We start from the raw sequence: 24,886 nt of genomic DNA on the forward strand, positions 1-24,886 counted from the left end.
AAATAAAGATTGTCCCTTTTTGCAAATTCTAGTCTTTGCGAACCCTAAAAAATTCTAAAAAATAAGCATTGTTTGCTTTGCCTTTTGCTAACCCTAAAGCATTTTCTATCCAAAAGTGTCTTTTTTTTTTTTTCAAACCTTAAATTTTTTCTTTTTAAATTTCAAGTATTCCTTTTTTACAAACCCTAAGCATTTTTTTTAACCTTAAAAGTATCTTTTTGCAAACCCTAAAGCATGTTCTACCCAAAAGTGTTATTTTTTGAAAACCCTAAAAATAAATTTTTAAAAATCTCAAGTATTCCTTTTTTACAAAAACCTAAACAAAAATAACCTTTTTTAAACCCTAACCATTTCACAACTTATAAAAGTCTAAATTTTTCAAACCCTAAAAATTATTTCTTTCTTTGTAAATCTTAAAAATTTCAATTTCTTTACAAATCACAAAAAAAAAAAAAAAAACTAATTCCTAGATCAAACAATAATTATTTTCTTGTTATTTTGTTTGCTCTTGCGTTTATTTTTATTATTCTATATATTTCTCGTTTATTTCTTATTTGTATATATATATATATAATCCAATATCGATAAGACATTTTGGTTATATATATATAAAAAAAAGGCTTTTAAATCCACGCAACGGCCAAGTAATTTTAATAGAGTGGTGGATCCACCTTCAATATTGCTTGGATCGTAAGGGTTTATTGAGTAGTCGTGTACTAACTTGAACTGCGTGCAAGAGTGGATTTTAAAAATAATAATAATAATAATAATAATAATAAAGTAAAAATCAAGTTTAAAAAAATTAACACTTTTGAAACTCATCTAAACTTAATTTTCAAAAGAATTACGTGACAGCTTTGATTCTTCTGTTGCATACAGGAGATACGTAGGAGTGGGAACCTGACCCGTCAAGTCCAAAACATTTTTATTTTTTTTAGTTTAAATTATTTTAAAAATTTTTTACTATGAGCAATTCAAAATAATAAAAAAGGAAAACAAAATTTCTATGTTTATTTAAAAAAAGGGGAATAAGTAAATAAAATAATTTTTTTAAGATTATTTTCATTAATGCCAAAAATGTAAAAAAAAAAAAGAAAGAAAAAGAAAAAAAAGAAAGGGGACAATAAGATCTTATGATTAATCCCTTCTCTCAATTCAAATTAAAATTTTTATGTTTCCTTATTTAAAAAAATAAAAAATAAATATTTACTAAAAAAATCAAGTTAAATTTTATTTAATATGAAAAATAAAAAAATGAATAATATTTTATAAATAATCCATTTTCCTAATTTAAATTAATTTTTTATTAAAAAACTATATGAAAAACGAATTTTATACTTAAAAAAAAGGAGAGAAAATTAAATTAAATTTTGTTTAAATTTATCCAATTCAAAAAATAAAAAAGAGAATAATATTTTGTAAATAATCCATTTTCCCAATTAAAACTAAATTCTTTAGTTCTTTAAAAAAACACATGCAAAAACAAATTTTTACTTAAGAATAAAAAAAATCAGGTTGATTTTTATTCAAATTTATTTAATATGATAATAAAAAAATATTTTATAAATATTTCACTTTCTCAATAAGATTTTTATCTCATTGTTCAAAAAATGAAAAAATAAAAAAAATAAAAAAGGGAAATCTTACTTTAAGAAAAAAAAATCATGGCATATTTTATTTAAATTTATTTAATACGAAAATAAAAGAAAAATAGTATTTTTTTTATATATATTCATTTCTTTAATTCAAATTTTTTTTATTCTATTTAAAAAATATATATATAATTAAAACTTAAAAAAAATTTGTTAAAAATGAAAAAAATAAATGAAAAATTAGAAAATAAAAAAAATTAATAATTTTATTTTAAAATTAAATAAATAATTTTTAAAGTTGAAATGATATTTGCACAATTAGTTAGAAAGTAACTGTTTTAATTAACGGACGTCGTAGGATGCTAATACATTCCCTATGCGTAAACAATTTCCGAACCTAAACATGATTTCGAAGATTATTTTATTAAAAGTTTTTTTTCAATATTTTTCTTTAATAAATTTTGGTGGCGACTCCTTGTCATCGCCGTCCCGTCGTGCCTCCAGTTGCGACAATAAGCAAAAAAAAAAGAACAAAAGTCCAACTTTAGATCAATCAGCATCTCAGGTACTTTGTTATAATAACTTTTATTGTCAATTAATGCATTTATTTTAACTTCCTTATAATAACCATATCATAAATTTCACTGTCATTAAATGTTTAAGGAATATCAACCAATACTCTGTGATTTGTTTCAAGTACATTGTTCAATACCTCCATATTATGAATCCCCTCAAACATTAGTCAATTAATTAAGTTTCACAGATTTGTTGAAGGTAAGACTATTCAACTTCCATCCATTCTTGTTTTTTTTCATCCATTCTTGTTCATTATGTGTCTTCTTATATCTCTTTTAATTTTGTAGGAACAACTTGATAATACCAATGCTTCAATCCTTGATCAAATTTGATTACGTAATTGGCAAAAGTTCTTTTGTTTCTTAGCTAAATTTGTATTTATAAATTGTTTTTGGTGGAAGATGTAAGTTAAAAAATTGAGTAATCAAGTGTATTTGGCCCCCTTGCATGTTGTCTGTTTCCCCATAATGTTTGCAATTTCTTATTTATTTGCTTAAGCTTATGCAATCGTTTAAGAGAATCTTGATTCGCTGGGGAATTAAATTCTGGCCTCAACCCCTACTACTATTCGCTTAAGCCATTTCATTTTTGCTTAAGCCATTTTGTATGCCTGAAACCATTGTTCTCTGCCTCAAATTTACTTAATATTAATTAAAATCGCTTCTCAAGGCTTAAGCTTCTCTATAATAGCTTAAGCAATTTACAATTCGCTAAAGCGAAAAGAGTGATTGAAATACATGCTTCTCTGGTCCATTTTTGCTTAAGTTTAATTAATTTCGTTTGGAAAGGCTTAAGCTAAATACAAGTTGCTTAGCGAAAGTCTGGGCTTAAACCATTGTTCTTATGGCTTGCTTGGACGCGCTTTTAAGGCTTTTTCCTATTTGTTTAAGCCTTTTTCTGCGCTTAAGTGAATTTGCTCCAAATTTCGCTTAAGCGAAAAAATTGGCTTAAGTGAAAACGCACTGCAGGACGCAGTTCCCTTTAAAACTGCAGAGGATCCAGATTCGTAAATTTTGTCATGGACAACCTTTCATCCTATAAAATAGACCTTAGATGCAGCATGAACCCATGGGCGTGGAAGATTAGAAGGAGACAAGTTTGATGTAGAAAAAGAAATGTGTAAAAAAAAAATAGAAAAGATTCTGAGGAAAAAAATGAGTGAAATTTTTTTTAATTAAAATAGAATAAAAAATTAGATTAAAAAAAAACTTAGGTATTCAACTCTAGATTTAAAGAAGCATATTTTAAAAAAAATTTACAATTTAAATATAATTTGATTATAATTTTTATTTATAAAATTATTTAATTTTGATTAAAAAAATTACATTTATCCATATGCTTGAGTGATTTGCAAAAAATTCACATTAATCCAAATTCTGAAGTAGAAATTATTATTGTTGTTGTTAATTAATTAAATTTGTTAAATTGTTGCAATTAATTTTTTTTTACATTTATTGATGTGTTTTATAAATTTGATATCTTTTAAAAAATAACGTAAATGTATATTGGTAATTTTGTTTATGTGATATTTGTAATTAATTTTATGAAATTGGAAAATGTTTTGTTTAGTATTAATTGAAAAATTTTAATATAAATAAAAATATTTTGACATTTTATTGTTTATATAAGTAGTAATTATAATTTTAATTAAACTTTTTAATTAATTAAAAATGTTAAAAAATTATAATTAGTGATTTTGACATTTATTAAAATATTTATAAATTTTAAAATTTATTTTAAAAAATGTAAATGTATTTGTTTTGGTATTAATAGTTAGTATAATTTAAAAGTATTTATGCTAATGTAATAATCTATGTAATATTTGTAATTATTTAGGGTCAATTATAAAAATGTTTTGTTTAGTATTAATTGAAAAGTAATATAAATAAAAAAACATTTGAAAATATTATTCAATATAAGTAGTTATGATAATTTATATTAATGTTGTTAATTAATTTTAATTAGTGAATTTGACATTTATTAAAATATATTAATGTATTATTTATAATTGTTTTATGGTTTTTATAAAGTTTTTTGATTAGTTTTAATTGAAAAAGTTTAATATAATTAAGAAAAAGAAGTTGAAACTTATTATTATTATTATTAATTTTTTTAATTAATTAAAATTGTTAAATTTTTTAATTAATATTATTGACGTTTATTAAAATATATTTAAAAGAATGTAAATGTTTTGATTTTAGTATAATTAATTAGTAAATATAATAAATTATAAAATGTGCTTTATGCTAATGTAAAATGAATTATTGGCATGATTGATTTTTATTTTTTTTATAGCGGGAAATGAGACAATTATGTTCTCATCACTTATTTATAAAGCTAGCTCAAGAAAAAATAAATGACATATTACGTAATGTTAAGTTTAAATGTGTTTCTATAATTTTTCAAATGCAAATAAATGGTCTTTTTATTAATGCATTTGTCAAATAATGGAGGCTTCAAACATATATTTCATTTACATTGTGGAGAATGTACAATTATATTAGAAGATGTTTGTATTTTGCCTGAATTTTGAATCGATAGTCTACCGATAATTGGCTCTATTAATTCCTATTTTGCAGTGGTTCAAAATATGTGTGATGAGTTATTAAGCGCTTAACTAACAACAAACACCATTGAAGGATCAAAAGTTAAATTAAAGTGGCTGATACAACACTTCAGTTGACTTCTTGTAAATTTTGATATTAGAAGAGCACAACATATGCACAGATATATACTTTTTTTGTTTAGACATATTTTAATGTCAAATAAAAACAATTCAATGGTACATACAAAATTATAGCAGTTACTAGCACATGTGAATGAAATTGGGAATGTGGTTTGACATGCCTTTCATTTCTTTATAGATGCATAGATCGTGACCTGATGATGTTAAAGAAATTTGTGAATGCATAATATTGTTGCAAGTACGGGCGTGACATCGACTACTATGGCTCCAATCCCTGGTGAACCAATTGTATTTCTCCTTCTTCTGAGATGGAGACAAATGCGATATCCAACGAACACTTCATTTAAGAATGTTGTAAGCAATAAATTGACTCTAGATTAAATAGGTGTTTATGAGGTAAATTATTAATATATTATTAAATATGTTAGATTTTTGTGTTAGTAGTATTTATTTCTTTTTATAACATAAATATTTGGTTATTTCATGCAATTTCTATGGCAACCATATGAGGATGATAATATTGAGGCGTTTATTCCAAATGACATGAGAAGAGAATGTTTTGTGTGGTTAACTATGAGCCTTTTGATTTATTTCAAAGTTATAGAGTGACACACTATTAATCATGTCATGCGACAATTTGGATATATGTAACCTATTCCTCAATCATTTGAAAGTCTGGAAAAGGTTCAAAACAAATATTACGGGGATTAAGAGAACCAAAGAACTTGAGACTCATTTATAATGATTAGGTGATAATATGGGAGCATTGATATCAGCATATATTAGAAGGATTGCTAGTTGACAACTATTATCCTTTTGATAAATATTGGAAAATGCTATATAGCAAATTGGCTATGGTTATCCCTATAGATGGAGCAACCATCACCCCAACACAACACTTCCTTGAGGGGCCACTCAAAGCCACCACTTTCCCATCCTGAGGATTTTTTCATGGATAATTACCCATGCAACATTAGAGTATGCCACCACCTTTAGTTCAACCAAGTTAGGAATATTATTTATCACCACAAACGAACTGGTGACTTTGGTCAAATGCTAAAACTCATATCTCTTGTGAAATTTCATTAAGCCATTTTGAGTAAACCTCTCCAAGTTTTTGTAATTGCTCATAATAAATAGTAAATTCATGTTTAGTTCTTAAATAATTTACAAAATTTATAACAATGCATATTAGTAGTTTTAAAAGCATACACATATTATTTTAATTGTTATTTTCAAAATATATCAAGGTCTTGAAGTATACCCATGCGGACGACAAGTTTATTCAAGTAACGAGCCTTGAATTTTTGTAAAAAATTGGCCGCAATATGCTTAATATAATACATGTGAAAGGCTCTTAGGGGTTCCTAATGTCTATTGCTTCTTCTTATTTCTGCATTAATTGACTCGTGTTGATAAGAAATTATGCCAACACCATCTTGGGTGACAATATGTTTGCGTAAATTATCATGAAAAAAAAAAATCAAGCATCTGCAGCCTTAACCTTAACAATAGTGACAATATATTTGCGTAAATTATCATGAAAAAAAAATCAAGCATCCGCAGCCTTACCCTTAACAATACTAAAAACAATTGGCAATATATTTTTATTATCATCTTGTGCAATGACCACCAATAAAACTCCCTTGTATTTTCCATATAAATGTGTCTCATTAACTTGCACAAATAACTTGCAATATCTAAATGTTTGACCAAAAGTCCATAACACTCGACAAAATATTTTAACATTGGGAATTAACTTATCATCATGATAGGCCTCTAAAGCATCCAGCTGGACAACAGAACCTCAAACACAGTAACACATTACTACACACCATTGCGGCGAAGCTTCAAATGAGGCTTTCCATTGACCATAAACTTTTTCAATTACCTTATGTTTTCTCATTCATGCTTTTTGATATGTTGTCGTGTAGTTATACCAAGATTGAATTTACCCAATTATGAGTTTTATCTTAAAAGAAGGTTCAGACTCAACCATTGACTTTATACATTCTGTAATTGTGTTGGAATCTAATTTCCTATGATCCTAAGAAATCCTTCCCGTTGTACATGTGTGCAGGCCGTTCTACTTTCTTATTTCCCTAATAGACTTGTTCTTTTTAAAAGTAGCACGAAGAAGCCATCTGCAATCTATTCCATACTTCAAGTACTTATAATAAAACATATTTAGTTCTAATTCTATCACTTTGTAGTCCACTCTGTTTGATATACTGTAACACTTAATTATTCGTATAATAGTTTTTCTATTACTGAATTGCTTTCTAACATTGATAAGTCAGTATTTTGACATACTTTTCTAGCATGTTTATATGCAGTTATATTAATTTGAATATATTTTTACACTAATCACTCTGTTAATTGTTGTAGATGAACATGCGTAAAGATTCAAATGACTTATGGATATTTTAGGTGCAATTTCAAGAGAATTAGGCCATTAAGGATAAAAGCACACTCATTCCTCTCTTATCAGCATGCCAATGCTTTGATAGCATGCACGAACGTGATGTGAATAAGCATGCCCATGTTTCTAGTATAAGCACGGTTATGCATTCATCTGGCACAGTCGTGCTCACCTAAGTAAATCACACTTTCAACATAATTTAGAGGCTTAAAAACCCTATAAAAGAAGGAATTGGGGCAGCGATTGAGCATCCACTTTTTAGACTTTACTTCTGAGTTTCTATGTGACTACTTCATCTCTTCTGCACAGGATCTTTGGCACATTCTTGATGGGACTTGGAGTTTCAAGCGATAGGACTTGAAGAACGAGATCTTTCTTCTAATTTGTTTTTCATCTTTGCTTATGGCTTTGTTTACAATTGCTTTAGTTTCCTTTTTCAACATGAGTAGCTAAATCCATAGCTCAGACTATGGGAATCATTGTTCATGAATTTATGAAATTTTGATGATTAAATCTAGGTTTGATTTTCGTTTGTGATTAGTGTTTATCCTACTGTGCTTGATTGTGTGTGTGAATTGGCCACTCGTAATATAACTATAATTAATTTCATCTTTAGGCAATCTATCTCAATTACTTAATGGATCTGTAGGATAAAATGAGACAAATGATTAGTTGCACCAAACCAATTTTTCTTTACCAGTCGTTATTAGATTAACAAGTTCATAGGTTCTTTACGCTTTCTTTAATTAATGTCTTGCATGACCACTGAGGATGTTAATTTAGAGAAAAGAATATTAATTTTGCATGATCATTGGGTATTGATAGCAATTGTATAAATGATTGATAGTCACAAGGAAATCAAATCTAAAGTTAATTAGAAAGAGAATATAAAGGACTGAATGAGTAAACCCCTATGCTCTAGGTTCTTCTTCTATAAGTTTTTAAAGCGTGTGTTGTGATACTTGCTTTGAGATATGGTAATATTTGTTTTAAATCTTTAATTCCGATATTTGATTATGCATTTGTTAAGTTCAAACAATTAGATAAAAAAATTCTTAGTAATTGGAGACCAATCTTTATGGAACGATAATTTTGGGACTTATTTTAAAATTTTATATTATTTTTCAATAAGTACACTTGCCCACCTAACAAACATACAAATCTCCATCTACATCATAATGACCTATCAAATGTAAACACGAACATAAATTAATTAAAAACTAAATTTAATTGATCAGCAACATAATTAAAAATAACACACACTTAAGTTTGTATATTCTAAAAACTCAAATGCATGCACAGTATCAAGATCTAACAAACGCATGAATAGTGACTCCCCAAATAGATGTTGTAACACCTTAAATTTAATTTCAGTAAATAATAATTTTTTAGAAAATTTTGAAATAATAAAATTTCCATTTCTAATCCAAGTTTCGTCTAACATTTCAAAATAAAGAAAGGGGGTTGCAATTTCATCAAACAGTTGCTACAGAACTTATTCAAATACAACTATTTTCAAAATAATATTCTAAGTCTTATAGCAGTTCCATCCACCCCTTCACAAAGTCCAGTGCTGATCGTCTTGATTACCTGAAAAATGAATGTAAGGGTGAGTACTCTACACTACCCGAAAACACCCAGTCAACATAAAGTCTCACCTCTAGCACATTTCCACTATATTAAACAAACACAATCACAGGCAGCATGGTCACACAGCTCATGTCAATTCAACACCGATACACTCACGACATCGGCAGTATTTCACATTTATAGGTACAATACACAAACCTATGCGTATGCACGCTAGCCACACTCACTGCGGCACTGTGATCACAGATTTACACTATGAATAGTCGTCGGTTACCCCCGCCTCACGGATACCACGTGGGCAGTCACGGGTCGCTCAGCAAAGATTGTCGTCAGAGGTCTAGTCAGGAAGAGAGTGTGTGGCCCGTGGTGCATCCGTTCCGCAGTCGGTGTCACCACCACTCCCTCTTTCCTAAGGTATTTCTATCGTCCTTATCTTCCACACTCCCAGTATATCGCTGAACCATTCACAGTACATTACAACGGCACTAACACGCCCATTCACACATATTCTATTCACGCATGCAGTAATAATGCTTACACACGGCACACAACCCACATTCCATTTCACAGCACACAGCACGCAGCCTACAATTATCGTTCATATTACACGGTACTTGGGCCCACATTTTCACAATATTCATTCAAATATACGGCACAAGTGCCCATACTCATTCTATCACACAACATTTACATACAATCCACATCCAACAATTTCATATCAACACACATAATGTTCACATATCACAGCACATGACTCACATTACATTTCTCAGCAATTTCCTACCCACTAACTCAGCCACAACACAATATTTAGCAAAATATCAGCAATTCATGCACAAAAGAGTAGGATAGAGTCCCCCCTTACCTTGGATTGAAGACCCACACGCTAAAACCACCAAGAAGTGCTTCCCTCTCATGAATTTCATCCTAAACACATGGAGAAACTCCATGAGAACCCAAAGAAACCCAGAAATAGAGAAAAAGGGATTAGAAACGGAACTCTAACCATTAAAACTCACCTCCAAACGTTCTTCACATGAATTCAACCCTCAATTAAGTTCACGAAAGGCTTTGGAGGCAATTTAATTGGTGAAAAAGGGTTTGAGAATGAGAGAATCCAAGGGATTTCGAAGGGAGAGGGAGAAATAACCCTCCCTGAACCCTAACCCCCTTTAAATCCTTCTCTGGTCGCGACACTCTCGCTACAGCGAGACATTCTCGCTACAACGACATGTCCTCTCGCTGCAGCAAAAATATCAGATAAAATTGCACCTTGATTTCTGCAGAATCTCGCTACTGCGAGACTACACCCAGAAATGCTTCCCAAACTGTCGCTACAACAAGACGTCTTTCGCTACAGCGAGAAGGCGACAATTTTGGTCTTTCCTCCCAGGGTCCTCTTGCTACAGCGAGAACAACCCAATATCACGCCCTGCACTTAGGCGCTTAGGCACTTAGCCCATTTCATCCCTATCCAGTCATGCATACACACACACACACACACACACATATATATATATACACACATCCACAACATACATATATGTACATGTATTCATACTCATTACACACAAAACACCATCATTACGTATCTAATGTAAAATTTTAACATCCATTTACACTTACACACACATACACATATATATATATATATAACAATAATTAATATTGTAAAATTTGGGGCGTTACAGATGTTACTCAACTATTGTGTTTGACAAATGGCCTCTTCATCATTACCATCACCATCACCATCATCATCATTCACATCCTCATTTTACTAAGGTCAACGCTTCCATATTCTCCTTTAGACTCATTCTTGATTCTTTCAATGTGTTTTGTTCCTATTCTACCTCTCTGTTTGGTACAGTGCATACATATGCTTTGTCATCTATATTAACTGCAGTTTCTTTGAAAATAACATACAATATAATGGTGAAGGTTGAAGGATGATATTGTTGATGTATTTAAAACATTTATAGAATATTAACATTTTTTGTTATTAGAGCAATATAATATTACATGGAATTGCCAAACATAGATATCAGACATTTATAAATAATACTTTTCATATATCTTTAGAAATTCAAATTCAATATTTTAAGTAAGCTAACTTCGGTGTTTCAAATGATATATTTTCTCTCATATACACTCAATGTGACTTTTTACACTTAAATAATACACATTTACGAGTGTTTGTAATAATCTTGACAATAAAGTATATCAATAGCAACATACTCATATTTATCTCCATACTCACCCTATGTTTAAAACTCTTTTTTCACCTCACTTATAATTTACAAATAATAAAGAACTTAATATTTATAAATACATACATTAAAAAAGTGTCAATAGTGACTTTTAAGAATTTTTAATTATTTTATATCATCCAAAAATTGTAAATGAATAGTTTTTAAACTTTATTATTTTTTAACCTTAAAAAACTGCCAATAATAATTTTAGTTAGCAATTTTTAATAAACTTGTCAATAGTAATTTTTCATACCCTAAATTTATTTATTTAGTTTTAAATCTCACTATGGGCAAGTTTTTTTTTTTATTGACAATTTTTACACATAAAAACGTCATTGACAACTATAAAAAAAAAATTCATATAATATTTCAAAAAATTCTATATTTCTTATATTTTAAAGTAAAAAAAATGAGCCCTCTGTAAAAATTGTGCTTCTTAATATCCATTAAATGAAAATGTATAACCATAAATACGTCTTATATGATATATTCATTGAATGAATTCAAACATCAAATTTGATATTTTCGACAGACAAGACAGGACAGTGATCGGTGCTTATTCTACCTTTTAAAACCACTTTATATATTCGAATCCACTGCAACCAATCTTCTTTTGCAGTTCAGCTACTGATATATTTTTTTAAAAATAAAATATTAATAAAAAATATAATTAAAAATAATGAACAGTAAAAGTTGACGTGCACATCCATTCTTCATTTTTCCGATTGCAAGAATCGAAATTCCTAGCTTTTGACTAAAATGTTTCGGTCTCATCCTCACTCCTTAGTTCCTTTGGCATCTCTTTCTTAAGTTTCACCTCTGTAAACATGGAACCTGAATCCAGATCTAATCCTTATCCAAACATGACTCACGATGTGTTCATCAATTTCTGTGGCAAAGACACTGAATCTTTTGCTTCACGTCTCTATAACGCTCTTACGAAGGCTAGAGTTTCTGTTTTCAACGACCGTGACAAGCTTATAAGCGGAGATCTGATGCCACCCTCAGTGCTGCGTGCAATCGAAGCTTCCAGAATTTTTATCATCGTTTTCTCAAGATATTATGCTGATTCGATGTGGTGTTTGGAAGCGTTAGAGAAAATAATGGAGTGTCACAGAACCAAAAGTCAAGCGGTTGTGCCTGTGTTTTACGATGTCGATCCTTCCGATGTTCAAAATCAGAAAGGCATGTTTGGAGAATCTTTTGAAGAATTTGTTAAAAGAATGTTGGTGGAGAAAGACAAATTAAGGAGTTGGAGGGTAGCACTCAGTGAGGCTAGCAACATTTCGATTTTTTTCATGATGTATTCCAGGTAAATTTGAAGTTAGATTTTGCTTGCTTTGAAATTAAGCTAGATATGAACCTACAAGATACATGGGAGTTTATTTTATTAGAGTATATTTAAATTTAATTAATAAATAATTAATAAAATTTTAATTATGAAAACAATTTATTTATACATAATTTTTAAACATATACATGTGTTTTGTATATATGAACGGATACTTATTCCAACAAATAAGAAAATACATTCTTACAATACCATGTTTCTAAAAGAAAAATTTTATTGCATGCCGTTTCTAGAATTTTGAGTGCTTGAAGCAAAATTATTATAGGGAATTAGTGTAACATATTTTTATGAAGATTAGTTTCGTATTTCATGAAGATATGGATTCAAATCTTTCGATAAAAATATAAAAAAAATATTATTAAGGAAGTTTTATTATAAGTAATTTTAATATTTTATTCTTAATAGATAATATAATTAATCATTGAATCTACTTGTAAGATTCTTAATATAGGATACAATTTATGTAATTTTAAATTTGAAAACTTTCTTGTAGCAGTAATAATTGTTATGAGTATTATCATTAATTCTACAAAAAAATATAAATAATTAGACAATTTCTCATATATAATTTAATACTTTTATTGAAGTATTAGTTTCTTTTCTTAGCACTTGCTTTTTCTAAATTTTGAAAATAAATTAAAGTCATTAATATTAAGATGTTTACTAAAAAAAATAAATTCAAGACTAATTAATATTTTTACAATTCATCCTCATTCAAAATTTTGAATGTTTTAAATTCAAATAAAATTAGTTCTGTATTATGAAAAAAATTCAAATTGAGTCTCAATAGACAAATAAAAAGTTAATATTTTATAAAATAAAAAAATAAGGAGAAAATGAAAGAAAAATTAAATGCTGAAATTAGATTCTCTTTCATTAGTGATAAGTTAAAATACATAAATAAATTATGCAAGCATGAATGGTTAATAACTGTCATTACTAATATTGTATATTTAATTAATTCAATGTAATAAATTAAATTAGAAAAATAATAATACTATTTAAAAACTGAAGTGTAACATTTTTATTATATACTTAATTATTATTAAAATAGTTAATATTAATTTATTTATAATTAATTTAACATACCACATAACAAAAGTATCATATATATATATTTTACAATGTACATTATAAGCAAATTTTAAAATTTAATATCAAAATAAATACAATAACAACTAAGTCTTATCTCATATCGAAGTGAGCTACATAGATTTTTTAATATCATTAAACTCAATTATAAATTAAATATTTTTTTTAATAATTTTGTTTAAAATTCTTTTGACTCTTTTTTATTGGACTAAGAATAATGCAATTCACTTTTTTTATTGGCACCTTTCAAAATCTTTTCTGCACATGACCAAACCACCTTAAATAATTTTTAATCATATTTTTCATTATATTACTCTAATATTTTCTTATATATTATCATTTGTTATTCTTTCTTTTTTCATGTGTCTACTCATTTACTTTAGCATTCTCATTTCTACTGCTCTCACTTTTTTTTTCGTGTTATTCTCTTAAGACTTAATATTCACTACCATATAAGATAGCTAATTGTATTGTAGTACATAATAACAAAATAAATATAAACAACAAATTAAAACCTATGACTATGCATCAGTTCTAACCATAATGGTTCGAGAGTTCATAAATTTCCAAAAAAGATGTCAGATACAATAAGTAAAAATCAAATCTCACCTTTCTTTCCTTTAGCGCCTAGACCTAACCCATGACTACACTTAGGAAGTGGTCAAGGACTAGCTTAATCAATTGGTTTCTTTTGCCTAGTAGAGGCGAAAGAACTAAAAGATCTATGGGAAGTTGGGTCAATTTAGTAAGGACAATCAGAAGTAGAAATCTCTACAATAGCAAGACATGGAGGAACAAGTGGGGGAATAGGTTAAGGGGCTGGTATTGGAGGAAGAATAAATTGTCCTATAGGTGGGATTGCCTCAAAGCAAAAATGTGGGGCAAAGGTCCTAATACATGTAGATTTGAAGGTGGTGTGGTAGTATGTCTCATGCTGATAGAGATGGAAATGGTTATCTAATAAGATAATGACACCAGTGTAGGAATGTATCAAATCGTATTTAAAGGAACCTAAGTAATATACATATTCAACAGGCAAGTAAGACTTAACTTCTTATTCACATGTATTAAGCTCGATAGGAAAATTTAGTGTTTAATAAGGTCAAGATTAAGCAAATTACATGCTAAGAATATTTGAATTAAAATAAAATCTAAAATTAAAATGAAAATAGAAAAATTACAAAGTTGATTTGATATCAATAAAAGTTTGAGGCTTTGATTTTTCATTATAATTACCTATATACTTCCTCAATTAAATTCTATTCAATTGTGTTAGAGAAATTATCAATAATCTAATAAGTTATTACCATTATCCAATGATTATGCAATAATAATAGTTTTCTTATTTATATATTACCTTAATGATCATATTTAGCAACAAATAAATAAGAATATTGAGAAATATTAGATTTGTTAAATTCAATTAATTTATTGAGAGCCTAGGCAATAAATTGATTCTTTTAACTCTTGAACTCAAATTACCTTTTAGTTCTATTAACCTTTTAATGATATGATTGTTTATTAATTAGTTAATTAAGATTAATTTTTTAGTGATCAATTCAAGAATGTAATAACAAATAGATAATTTCAATTATCAACTAACAACAATTGCATAAAGTCAATATGAGTTTAAAAGGAGTTATATCAAAAGAATTCACTCATACTCCATAACAAGAGGTATTTAGTTATACATAATTATAAAGATAATTAAACACAACATTCATAAGTAAAAATAATAAAAAAAGAAAAACTATCGTGATTGATCTGTCTGGACAAAAGCATAACTCTATAACAGAGAATGAAAGACGGAGATGAACTTATGATAGAAGGTTTAAGGTTTTAGCGTATAAAGAGGATGATAGGTTTACTGTCTCTTTACCATAGAAATTAAAACCTCTTTTTATATAGTATAGAATTTAAAAGATATAGCCTGCCTCCAAAATCCTTAATTGTATGTTGTCTGACGCTGGTTCTTAAAATCTTAAAAAAAGATAAAATATAAATTTCAAAATTTAAAATCCAAATCCGATCTAAATTAAAAATTAAAATCTTTTTTCAATATTTAAAATCCAAATTTAAAATTAAGATACAAAATTCATTCATTACTTATTACAACAATTTTTCTTCATAATTCATTTTAATCAAGTTGCATTGTTGCTTCTTTTTACAATAAAATCAAAAGAAATTTAGCCAATTCAAAAAGTAAAATAAAAAATCTAACGAAAAAATAAGTTAAATCTGATAGATAAGGTAATAAAATGACAATTTATTATTCTACAATAGCAAAGAGACATCTGGAAGAATAGGTTAAGGGGTAGGTATGGAGGAGGAATTAGTTGTTCTGTAAGTGGAATTGCCTCAAAGCCAAGATGTGGAGGCGGTGAGGTGTTATATCTCACGGTGATAGAGATGGGAATGACTGGAGCTTGTTCACCGAACCCATATTTGTCTAATAAGAATGTAATGACGCTTGTAAGTATGCAATTGTCGATCCATTGTCTTGCTAAGTTGAAATGCATTGTTACCCTAAAGGGGAATGGTAGATGTGCTATCAGTAGCTTTGTCTGTACCAATCATCAAGTACAAATAGTACAACATATAAAAAAGTAAGATGAAATTAAATTTCAAATAACATATAGTAGGAAGTACATTAGAACATTTTTAATTTATACTTTTATTTAATAACAAATTAGCAAACAATGCAGTGCTATTGTATGGTACAATCTTTCACTTAACTCTTATTTGTAACTATTGTTACACTAACAATTACATTAATTGTTATTTACCATTTTTAATGCTTCATGCTCATCAACATATATATATATATATATAAATATAAAAGTCAATATTATGTCATACTTTTATTATACAACAACAACTAAGTTTTATCTTACTAGGTGAGATTGGTTACATAAATCATACGACATCATTGAACTCAGTGGAAAACCAATTTTTCATAAATTTAGTTAATTAAAAGGTCTCTTTTAATAACTTCATCTAAGATTGTTTTGGGGTCTCTCTCGACTCTTTTTTTTCGAATTAAGAGTCATGCAATCTACACTCTTTACTGGTGCCTCTAAAGAGGTCTTCTTTGCATATGACTGACCACCTTAGATGATTGTCAATCATCTTTTCCACTATAGGTGTTACTCTAACATTCGTTATACTATTATTCCGTATCTTGTTATTTCTCATGTGTTAACTCATCCATCTTAGCATTTTTTTTTCTGTCACTCTTACTTTCTTTTTGTGTTGTTCTTTTACGGTCCAGTATTCACTACCATATAAGATAACTGGTAGTGAAATTTTTCTTCAGCTTTATAGGTATTTTACGATCACAAATAACTTATGATGTTTTTCTCTACTTTAACTACCCAATTTGTTTTCTGTGAGCAAAATCTTCATTAATTTTCTTATCATTATGTATAATCGATTCCAAGTACCTAAAACTGGAAACATGTGATATAATATCATCTCCAATTTTAACTTCCAACGCATGATTTTCATTTTGTTTTTTGATAAAACCTACAATGCATATACTCTATTGTACTTCTACTTAAGCATAAACACTTAGATTCTAAAGTCTCCCTCTATAACTCAAGTTTAGCATTAACCTTATTTTTCGAATTATCAACTAACACTATATCATCTGCAAAAAGCATGCATTAAGGAATAATATTTTGTATGTCACACTTAAGCACATTTAAGATTAGATTAAACAAGAAGGGCTCAAAGAGGAGTCTTGATGTAAACATATTCCAATTAGGAAGTCGTTAGATACGCCTCTAAAAGTTCTTACACATGTAATTACCCTCTCATACATGTCTTGTATAGTCCGAATATATGTTACACAAATCTTTTTCTTTTCTAAAGTCTTTCATAATACTTCTTTTGGTACTCGATCATATGCCTTTTTCGAGTAAATAAAAATCATGTATAAGTCATTTTCTTTATAACAATATTTTTACATCATCTTTCGTAAAAGATATATAGCTTTTGTTATAGATATTCGTAGCATAAAACTAAATTGATTTTCTGCAATTTTAGTTTCTTCGTGTATTCTATGTTCAATCACTTTTTCCTACGATTTTATAGTGTGACTTATAAGTTTAATTCTTCTATAGTTTGTACAATTTTGAATATCATCCTTGTTCTTGTATATAGAAACTAAAATACTTTTTCTTTATTCATTTGACATATTCTTAGATTCTAGAATCTTATTAAAGAGCTTAGTGAGCCAATCCACACCTTGTTTACCCAAACTTTTTCAAAATTTTATAGGGATATTATTGGGGCTACTGCCTTACCATTCTTCATCCTTTTAAGAGTTTCTTTTACTTCTCTAACTCGAGTCCTATGAGAATATGCCAAATTTAGATCATTTGTTTGCACTTATGCTCTTGCTATATTTTCATTTGTTCCTTGTCTATCATTAAAATGTTTATATAAATATTTCTTTCATCTGTCTTTGATGTCTTGATCCGAAACAAAAAAATTTCTTCTTCATTCTTAATACATCTAATTTGATCTAAATCTCTGAATTTTCTTTCTATACTTTTGTCAATTTTATAAATCCTTCTTTTACCATAATTTGTCCCAAGATCTTGATAGAATACACAAGCCTTAGAATGTGCTTGGTTCACTATTTTTCTTGTCTCATTTCTTGCATTTTGATATTTTGTCCAACTTTAAGCATTATTATATGTATGCAAAGTTTTAAAACACACCATCTTTTCTCTAATATTCTTTTGCACACTTTCATTCCACTACCATGATTCTTTATCTTTTGGTCCAAAACCTCTAGATTCACCTAAAATTTTTTTGGCAACTATCCTGACATTTGTAGCCATATTGTTCCAAATGATATTAACACTACCTTGTGTGTCCAACTAGTCTCTTCTACTAATTGCTTCTAAAAGTCAAATCGTTTCTCACCTTTAAGTAGCAACCACTCAATTCTTTGAACACTAACTAGGCAATTCTCTGTTTACCAGTCTTAAAATGAACATCGAAGACCAAAACCCTATGTTGTGTCCTAAGGCTCTCTTCTGAGATCACTTTACAATCCTTACAAATTTTTTTATCTAAATTTCTCACCAAGAAAAAATTGATTTGCGATCTTGAAACTCCATTCTTAAAAATGATAAGATATTCTACCCTCTTCTTAAAACAAGTGTACTTGAGGCATACAACACGTTACCTTTGGATTACGACCTATCTCTAGCACAATATCGTTGTGTGTAATCTATATAAAAAATTTCAACAACTTTCAACAAGTTTTATATTGGCTGTCGAAGGCTGAACACAATCCTCCTCCCTTACATGGGCTTGCAACTAGCTATGGGCCAAAGGCAGAGTTATATCACTCTTCTATAGGGATGGCAATGGGTAGAGTACTATAGTATCCATCCCCATACAACTTATACCTGCATTTTAAAAAAATACCCGTACCCGGTCCCATACTCACATGAGTATGAACATTAATTCTCGTACTCGTACCCTCTGGGTACTTGTATACCCATCTTGTACCCATTACCTGCGTTTTTTTAAGAAAAAAATATTTATAAAGAAAAATATGTTTATATAACTTCACATAAGTAGCATAATAATACAAAAATTTAATATGTAGTTGCTGAACAAGGTACAAACATAGATAAAAAATAAATATTCAAATATCATAACTGCTAAATTTATCTTAATATAATAATTTTCTAAACTAAAATTTTTAAAAATAATAAACGAAACTAAACACACAAGTTATTTGTCAGTAATAACCATATCTTGTGTGAGATTTGATCAATTAGTAATGTTAGAGCGACAACGAAATAAATCTGCACAATAGTTGTCTCTTCGTGTGGGATCACTTGGTGACCTCTTGTGACAGCATTGACAACTAACTCTAATGAATAACGTTTCATAGTTGTTAGGTTTTAATGAAATAGACATTGAGAATGAGAATAGAGTTAGAGTAGAGAAGTTCAATACTAACAACAGAAAGTGGATACATAAATTTTTTTTTTAACTTTTGAATTTAAAATTGTAAGAAAATTAATAGATTTAATTAAAATTATATATATATATATATATATATATATATATATATTAATACTAGTATTTTTTAACTCATATACTATATGAAAGTATTTTATCAAAAATATAAATTTTTAAAAAATTATTTTAACAAATTAAATATTTATAATGTATATAAATTTTAAAAGAAAGAATTTGAATAAAAGATAAATGGTCACAATAAAATTTTATAATAAAGAAATATACGTGTATATTAAAGAAAATTATACTTTTTTATCTAAAAAAAATTAACAAATAAAAATTAACAATAATTTTTTATATTTATATCTTTTCAAAATCTTCTTTGAACGTGAATAAATAGTAAGAATAATATTATTTAAATTCAATAGATTATAGTTGTGCTTGTAATACATATGTTGCATAGAAAATATTATTTTAAATTAAAATATAAAAAATAAAATTTAAATATTATTAATAAATAATAAGTTTACTGTAATAGTAAGTGATTGTAAAATTTATAAAATATTTACAATATATTTATTATTTATCATTCACTTTATGATTTAAACATCAATATGATTTTATTAATAAAAATATTTATGTGAAAATATTTTATGTGTGTCATATATAAATAATATTTAAAAAAAAATCAATCTCATATTAACTATGTAATAATTAAATGATATAAAATAGTAAATAAATTTTTTTATTAAAAATATAAACTAAAATAAATTTTTTGGTTTACTTTATTATTAAATATATTTTTATATTAATCTTATATAATTTCACATAAGTAATATAATAATACAAAAATTCAATGTATAATTGTAAAATAAAATTCAAGTATATATATATATATATATATATATATATATATATATATGCGGGTATGGAGCGGGGTAGGTACTTAGATACCCCCCATACCTGCACCCATCCCCATTAAAATTTGTGAATTTTTATCCACACGCATATCCGTACTCATTGTGGGTAAATTTTGTTTTGCGGGTACCCATCGGGTACTTTACCCATTGTCATCCCTACTCTTTTATTATACTTTTGTTAATAATTAGATGACATTCTAGCTTAAGAAACTTAATTTAAATTGTTCCTTCGTTAGCTGTCTTCTAATCTCCGATCAGGCGTCCTGCTGCTGATTTGATGATAGGGAGAATACCTGTAAAAGGTACTCCGATGATAAAGTCAGGATTCGGTTCTGAACAATAAATGTTATTTAATGATCTGAAGTCAACCACTAACCTGTATTTCTTATCTTCTTTTTATAGACATTCTTTGGGCTAATGGGCCTGAGTCAATTTTTACATTTGAGGCCCATAGTATTTTTGATTATCTTTAATTTGGATTATTTACCTTTTAATCCTGACTAGGGGTACCGGCCTAGTATGCCGAGTAGGTATTCGGTTTCTTTTTGCTGATGGTGGGACCGAGTTGATTCTTTTCCCAGTACACTAGTCCCACAAGCTCGGCGAGTTACGAAGCAAGGGCTTTTTTTTTTTTTTAAATGGAGATGGTAATATAGGTATCCGGTTGGAGTGCTTTTTATTGTACTGAGGGGGTCATCGTGGGGGTGTCCGGTCTCAATTAATGGTAACGTTTGATGTATTAATTTACATTGAGGAGTAGTCGGTTTAGTAACAATACGGTATAGGCCGAGATTATAAATTTGTTGAGGAATATTCTAGAATGTTGGTTTTTGAGGATTTGCCAGAGGGGATGTGAAACGAAGGGGTGCTCCATCTCCTCCGTTGATCTGGAAGGGATCTGATGGTTTGAAATGAAAGGGCGTCTTTTCGTTTGCCCGACATCAGCCCCTTATAAATATGTGGTGGTCCCTCATTCCTTTCTTACTCTTTTGCTCTGTGCCGAACCCTGCATATCTTTGCTCCAAACCGACTAGTGTTCAGAGATCCTAGGCTTTTCTTCTCTACCGACTACTAGCAAGGTGCGTTTCATTTTCTTCTTAACTTCTTTTCTATCATGGTTGATCGTATTGAGTGGGAGGATTCCTTGTCGGATGTCTCGGGGCCGGGTACCATTGAGGTTGATATTATGAATGGAACCGAGGGGAGTGGCGAGGGTCCGGGGGGAGGAGATGGAGGCGTTGAAGGCAAAGTCCTGTCAAATGGAAGAGGTTTTACGGGCCAAATCTGCCGAGATGGAAGAGGCCCTGGCGCTGGAGAGGCAAAAGGCTGAAACCGAGATGAGAAACTTTGCTGAGAAGTGTTCTCAGCAAGTATCTTATGAGCATGAAGCCGGTTTTAACCACGCTATTCGACAGTGTCATGGGTTCTGCCAAGTACCGGTAGGTTTTCATTTTGACATTACAAAGGACTTTTTCGGCGGGAGGTTCATTCCTTACACCGAGGTTGAGGATGATGTAGAACCCGACGTCGAAGTGCCGAGACGTCTCCCTGAGGTTACCGCCAACCCTGAGGTGGCCGCTCCCGAGGCGGTAGAGAGAATAGAGAGTTAAATTACTCCTCCTTTGTATTCATGGGCCATTAGTGCCCACATTTTGTAACCAGTTTTTTGTTTGAAATAGAATTTATCCTTTTTCTCATGCTTTATATTTTGTCACGCAACTTGTCCTAACAACATTTACGATATGCTTATCATACTTAGCCAAATAACTTGGATACGATTTACCTTTAATATACTCATTTTTAGCCGAGGAGATGGTCTCGTTTTTTAAAAATTTAGCTTTAACTAAGAACTCCTCCTAATTTGTTAATTTTGACGAGCATAAGAGTATTCGGGATTGAGATATGTCGACCTTTAGTAGAGAGATGCTTGAAAGAAAAATAATTCACACTTGACCGAGTGGGGGTACTCGGCAGGGGAATATAATTGCTGCATCCTTGACCGATTGTGGTACTCGGGAGGGAAATCATTCAACCTTGGCCAAGTGAAAACTTGGGAGAGAATGGTGTTATCTCATCCTTGACCGAGTGAGGGTACTCAGCAGGGGAATACTATTGCTGCATCCTTGACCGAGTGGGGTACTCGGGAGGGAAACCATTCAACCTTGGCCAAGTGAAAACTTGGGAGGGAATGGTGTTATCTCATCCTTGACCGAGTGAGGGTACTCGGCAGGGGAATATAATTGCTGCATCCTTGACCGATTGTGGTACTCGGGAGGGAAATCATTCAACCTTGGCCAAGTGAAAACTTGGGAGGGAATGGTGTTATCTCATCCTTGACCGAGTGAGGGTACTCGGCAGGGGAATATCATTGCTGCATCCTTGACCGAGTGGGGTACTCGGGAGGGAAACCATTCAACCTTGGCCAAGTGAAAACTTGGGAGGGAATGGTGTTTGAAAGGTATATAACGCGTAAAAAACCGTATAGGTGAAGAAAGAGAAATTTTATTGATTAGGTGCCTCGTTAAAAACCTTCTCAAGAAAACCCCTTTTCTCTTTCTTTTAAGAGGATAAAACCTGGGATAGGAAAAGAGTACACCTGTGAACGTATTACAAGTTTTTAGCTATAATAATGCTTTAAATGAGTGACATTCCAGGTTCTTGGTATTAATTTTCCTGCCAGGGTTTCCAATTTGTATGCTCCATTATTTAATCTTGCTGCTACTCGAAAGGGGCCTTCCCAGTTGGCTGCCAACTTCCCTTCTTGTCGATCCTTGCGCGCGTCCCCGGTTACTCGCCACACTAGGTCGCTTTTGTAGAATTGTCGTGGACTTATTTTGGAGTTGAATTTTCTAGCCATCATTCTTTTACTAGCCTCAGTCATGATGGCAGCGCGGTCACGGATCTCATCTATCAAGTCCAGGTTAACGGCCAGAGCCTCTTCATTGGCCGATTCCTTGAAATTCTCTCTCCTGAATGACGGCTCTCCAATTTCTACCGGTACCATGGCATCAGTACCATATGTAAGCCGAAAGGGGGTTTCTTTTGTTGTGGTCTGCGGCGTGCACCGATAGGCCCATAAAATCTCAGGCAGCTTCTCTGCCCATTCTCCCTTTGTCGAACCCAACCTCCTTTTTAATTCATGCAAGATCACTTTGTTGGCAGCCTCGGCTTGGCCATTCGTCTGCGGATGTTCAACAGATGTAACTCTATGTTTGATATGCAGGCCAGCCAAGAACTCGTTGAATCTTCGATTTGCAAACTGAAGCCCATTATCTGTAATCAGTGCATGAGGGAGACCGAACCGTGTTATGATGTTTTTCCAAGTGAATTTTTGCACGTTATGGGCCGTGATTGATGCTAGGGGTTCGGCCTCAATCCATTTGGTAAAGTAGTCCACGGCGACGAGGAGGAATTTACATTGCCCTTTTGCCAAGGGGAATGGGCCGAGGAGGTCCATTCCCCAAATAGCGAAGGGCCAAGGAGCGATAATGTGCCGAAGGGTATCGGCGTGTTGGTGGAGGTGAGGGCCGTGTTGTTGACAAGGAATGCATCTTTTTACAAACAATTGACAGTCTTGAGTTATTGTTGGCCAGTAGTATCCGGCCCTGAGCACTTTGGCTGCCATAGTTCGTCCGCCCGAATGGGTTCCACAAATACCTTCATGGATTTCTCTCATCACGTACTTAGCTTGATCGTCTTCTAGGCATTTAAGCATGGGGGTGGAAATTCCTCTTCGATACAATTCTTTACCGAGAAGAAGGTATTTGGCTGCATGTGCTTTAATTTTCCTAGCTGCTGCTGCGTCCTGTGGGAGACTGCCATCAGTGAGGTATTGGACCAGGGGGGTCATCCAATTATGGGATGAATTTTCTATGTCCATACATTCTCGCTTGGTGATACTAGGTTGGGGGATTTGTTGGTGAACCATGCTCTGCAGCTGCCCTGGTTTCCGTTGGCTAGCCAGCCTAGCTAGCCTGTCGGCTCGTGCGTTCATGTTTCGAGGTGTGTACCGAATGTATACCTCCTCAAACTTGGTTTTTATTTTCTTAACCTCCTGGTAATATTTAAGCATGACCGAGTCCCTGGTTTGATAGGTATCATTTACTTGTTCGGTTACAACTTTTGAATCACTCCAAGCAGTAATGCGTTTAACCCCCATTTCCCTTGCAAGTCTGAGACCGGCGAGTAAAGCTTCATATTCGGCTTGATTGTTGGATGCCTTAAATCCGAACCGGATAGACTGTTCAATGGCGAACGCATTTGGTCCTTCAAGAATGACCCCCGCTCCACTGCCTGATTGATTTGATGATCCATCAACATGTAGGTTCCACATGTCTGAAATGGTATTATGTGGTGTCGTAAACTCGTTGATGAAGTCGGCTAATAGCTGGGCTTTAAGGGGGCGTCGGTTCTCGAA

At 30.7% G+C, this 24,886-nt stretch overlaps 1 protein-coding gene across 1 annotated transcript in view; it reads left to right on the forward strand.

Annotated features, from left to right (window-relative positions):
• Positions 1–24,886, forward strand: part of LOC113850911 — a 105,847-nt gene that overhangs the window by 33,021 nt on the left and 47,940 nt on the right. The window contains exon 8 of the mRNA XM_027481429.1: positions 11,960–12,427. Within this exon, the coding sequence (XP_027337230.1) occupies positions 11,960–12,427 (468 nt within the window). The remainder of the gene's footprint in view (positions 1–11,959; positions 12,428–24,886) is intronic.

The sequence above is a fragment of the Abrus precatorius genome, unplaced genomic scaffold, assembly GCF_003935025.1.
Source record: "Abrus precatorius isolate BTA unplaced genomic scaffold, Abrus_2018 Scaffold9, whole genome shotgun sequence".
Taxonomy (NCBI): Eukaryota; Viridiplantae; Streptophyta; class Magnoliopsida; order Fabales; family Fabaceae; genus Abrus; species Abrus precatorius.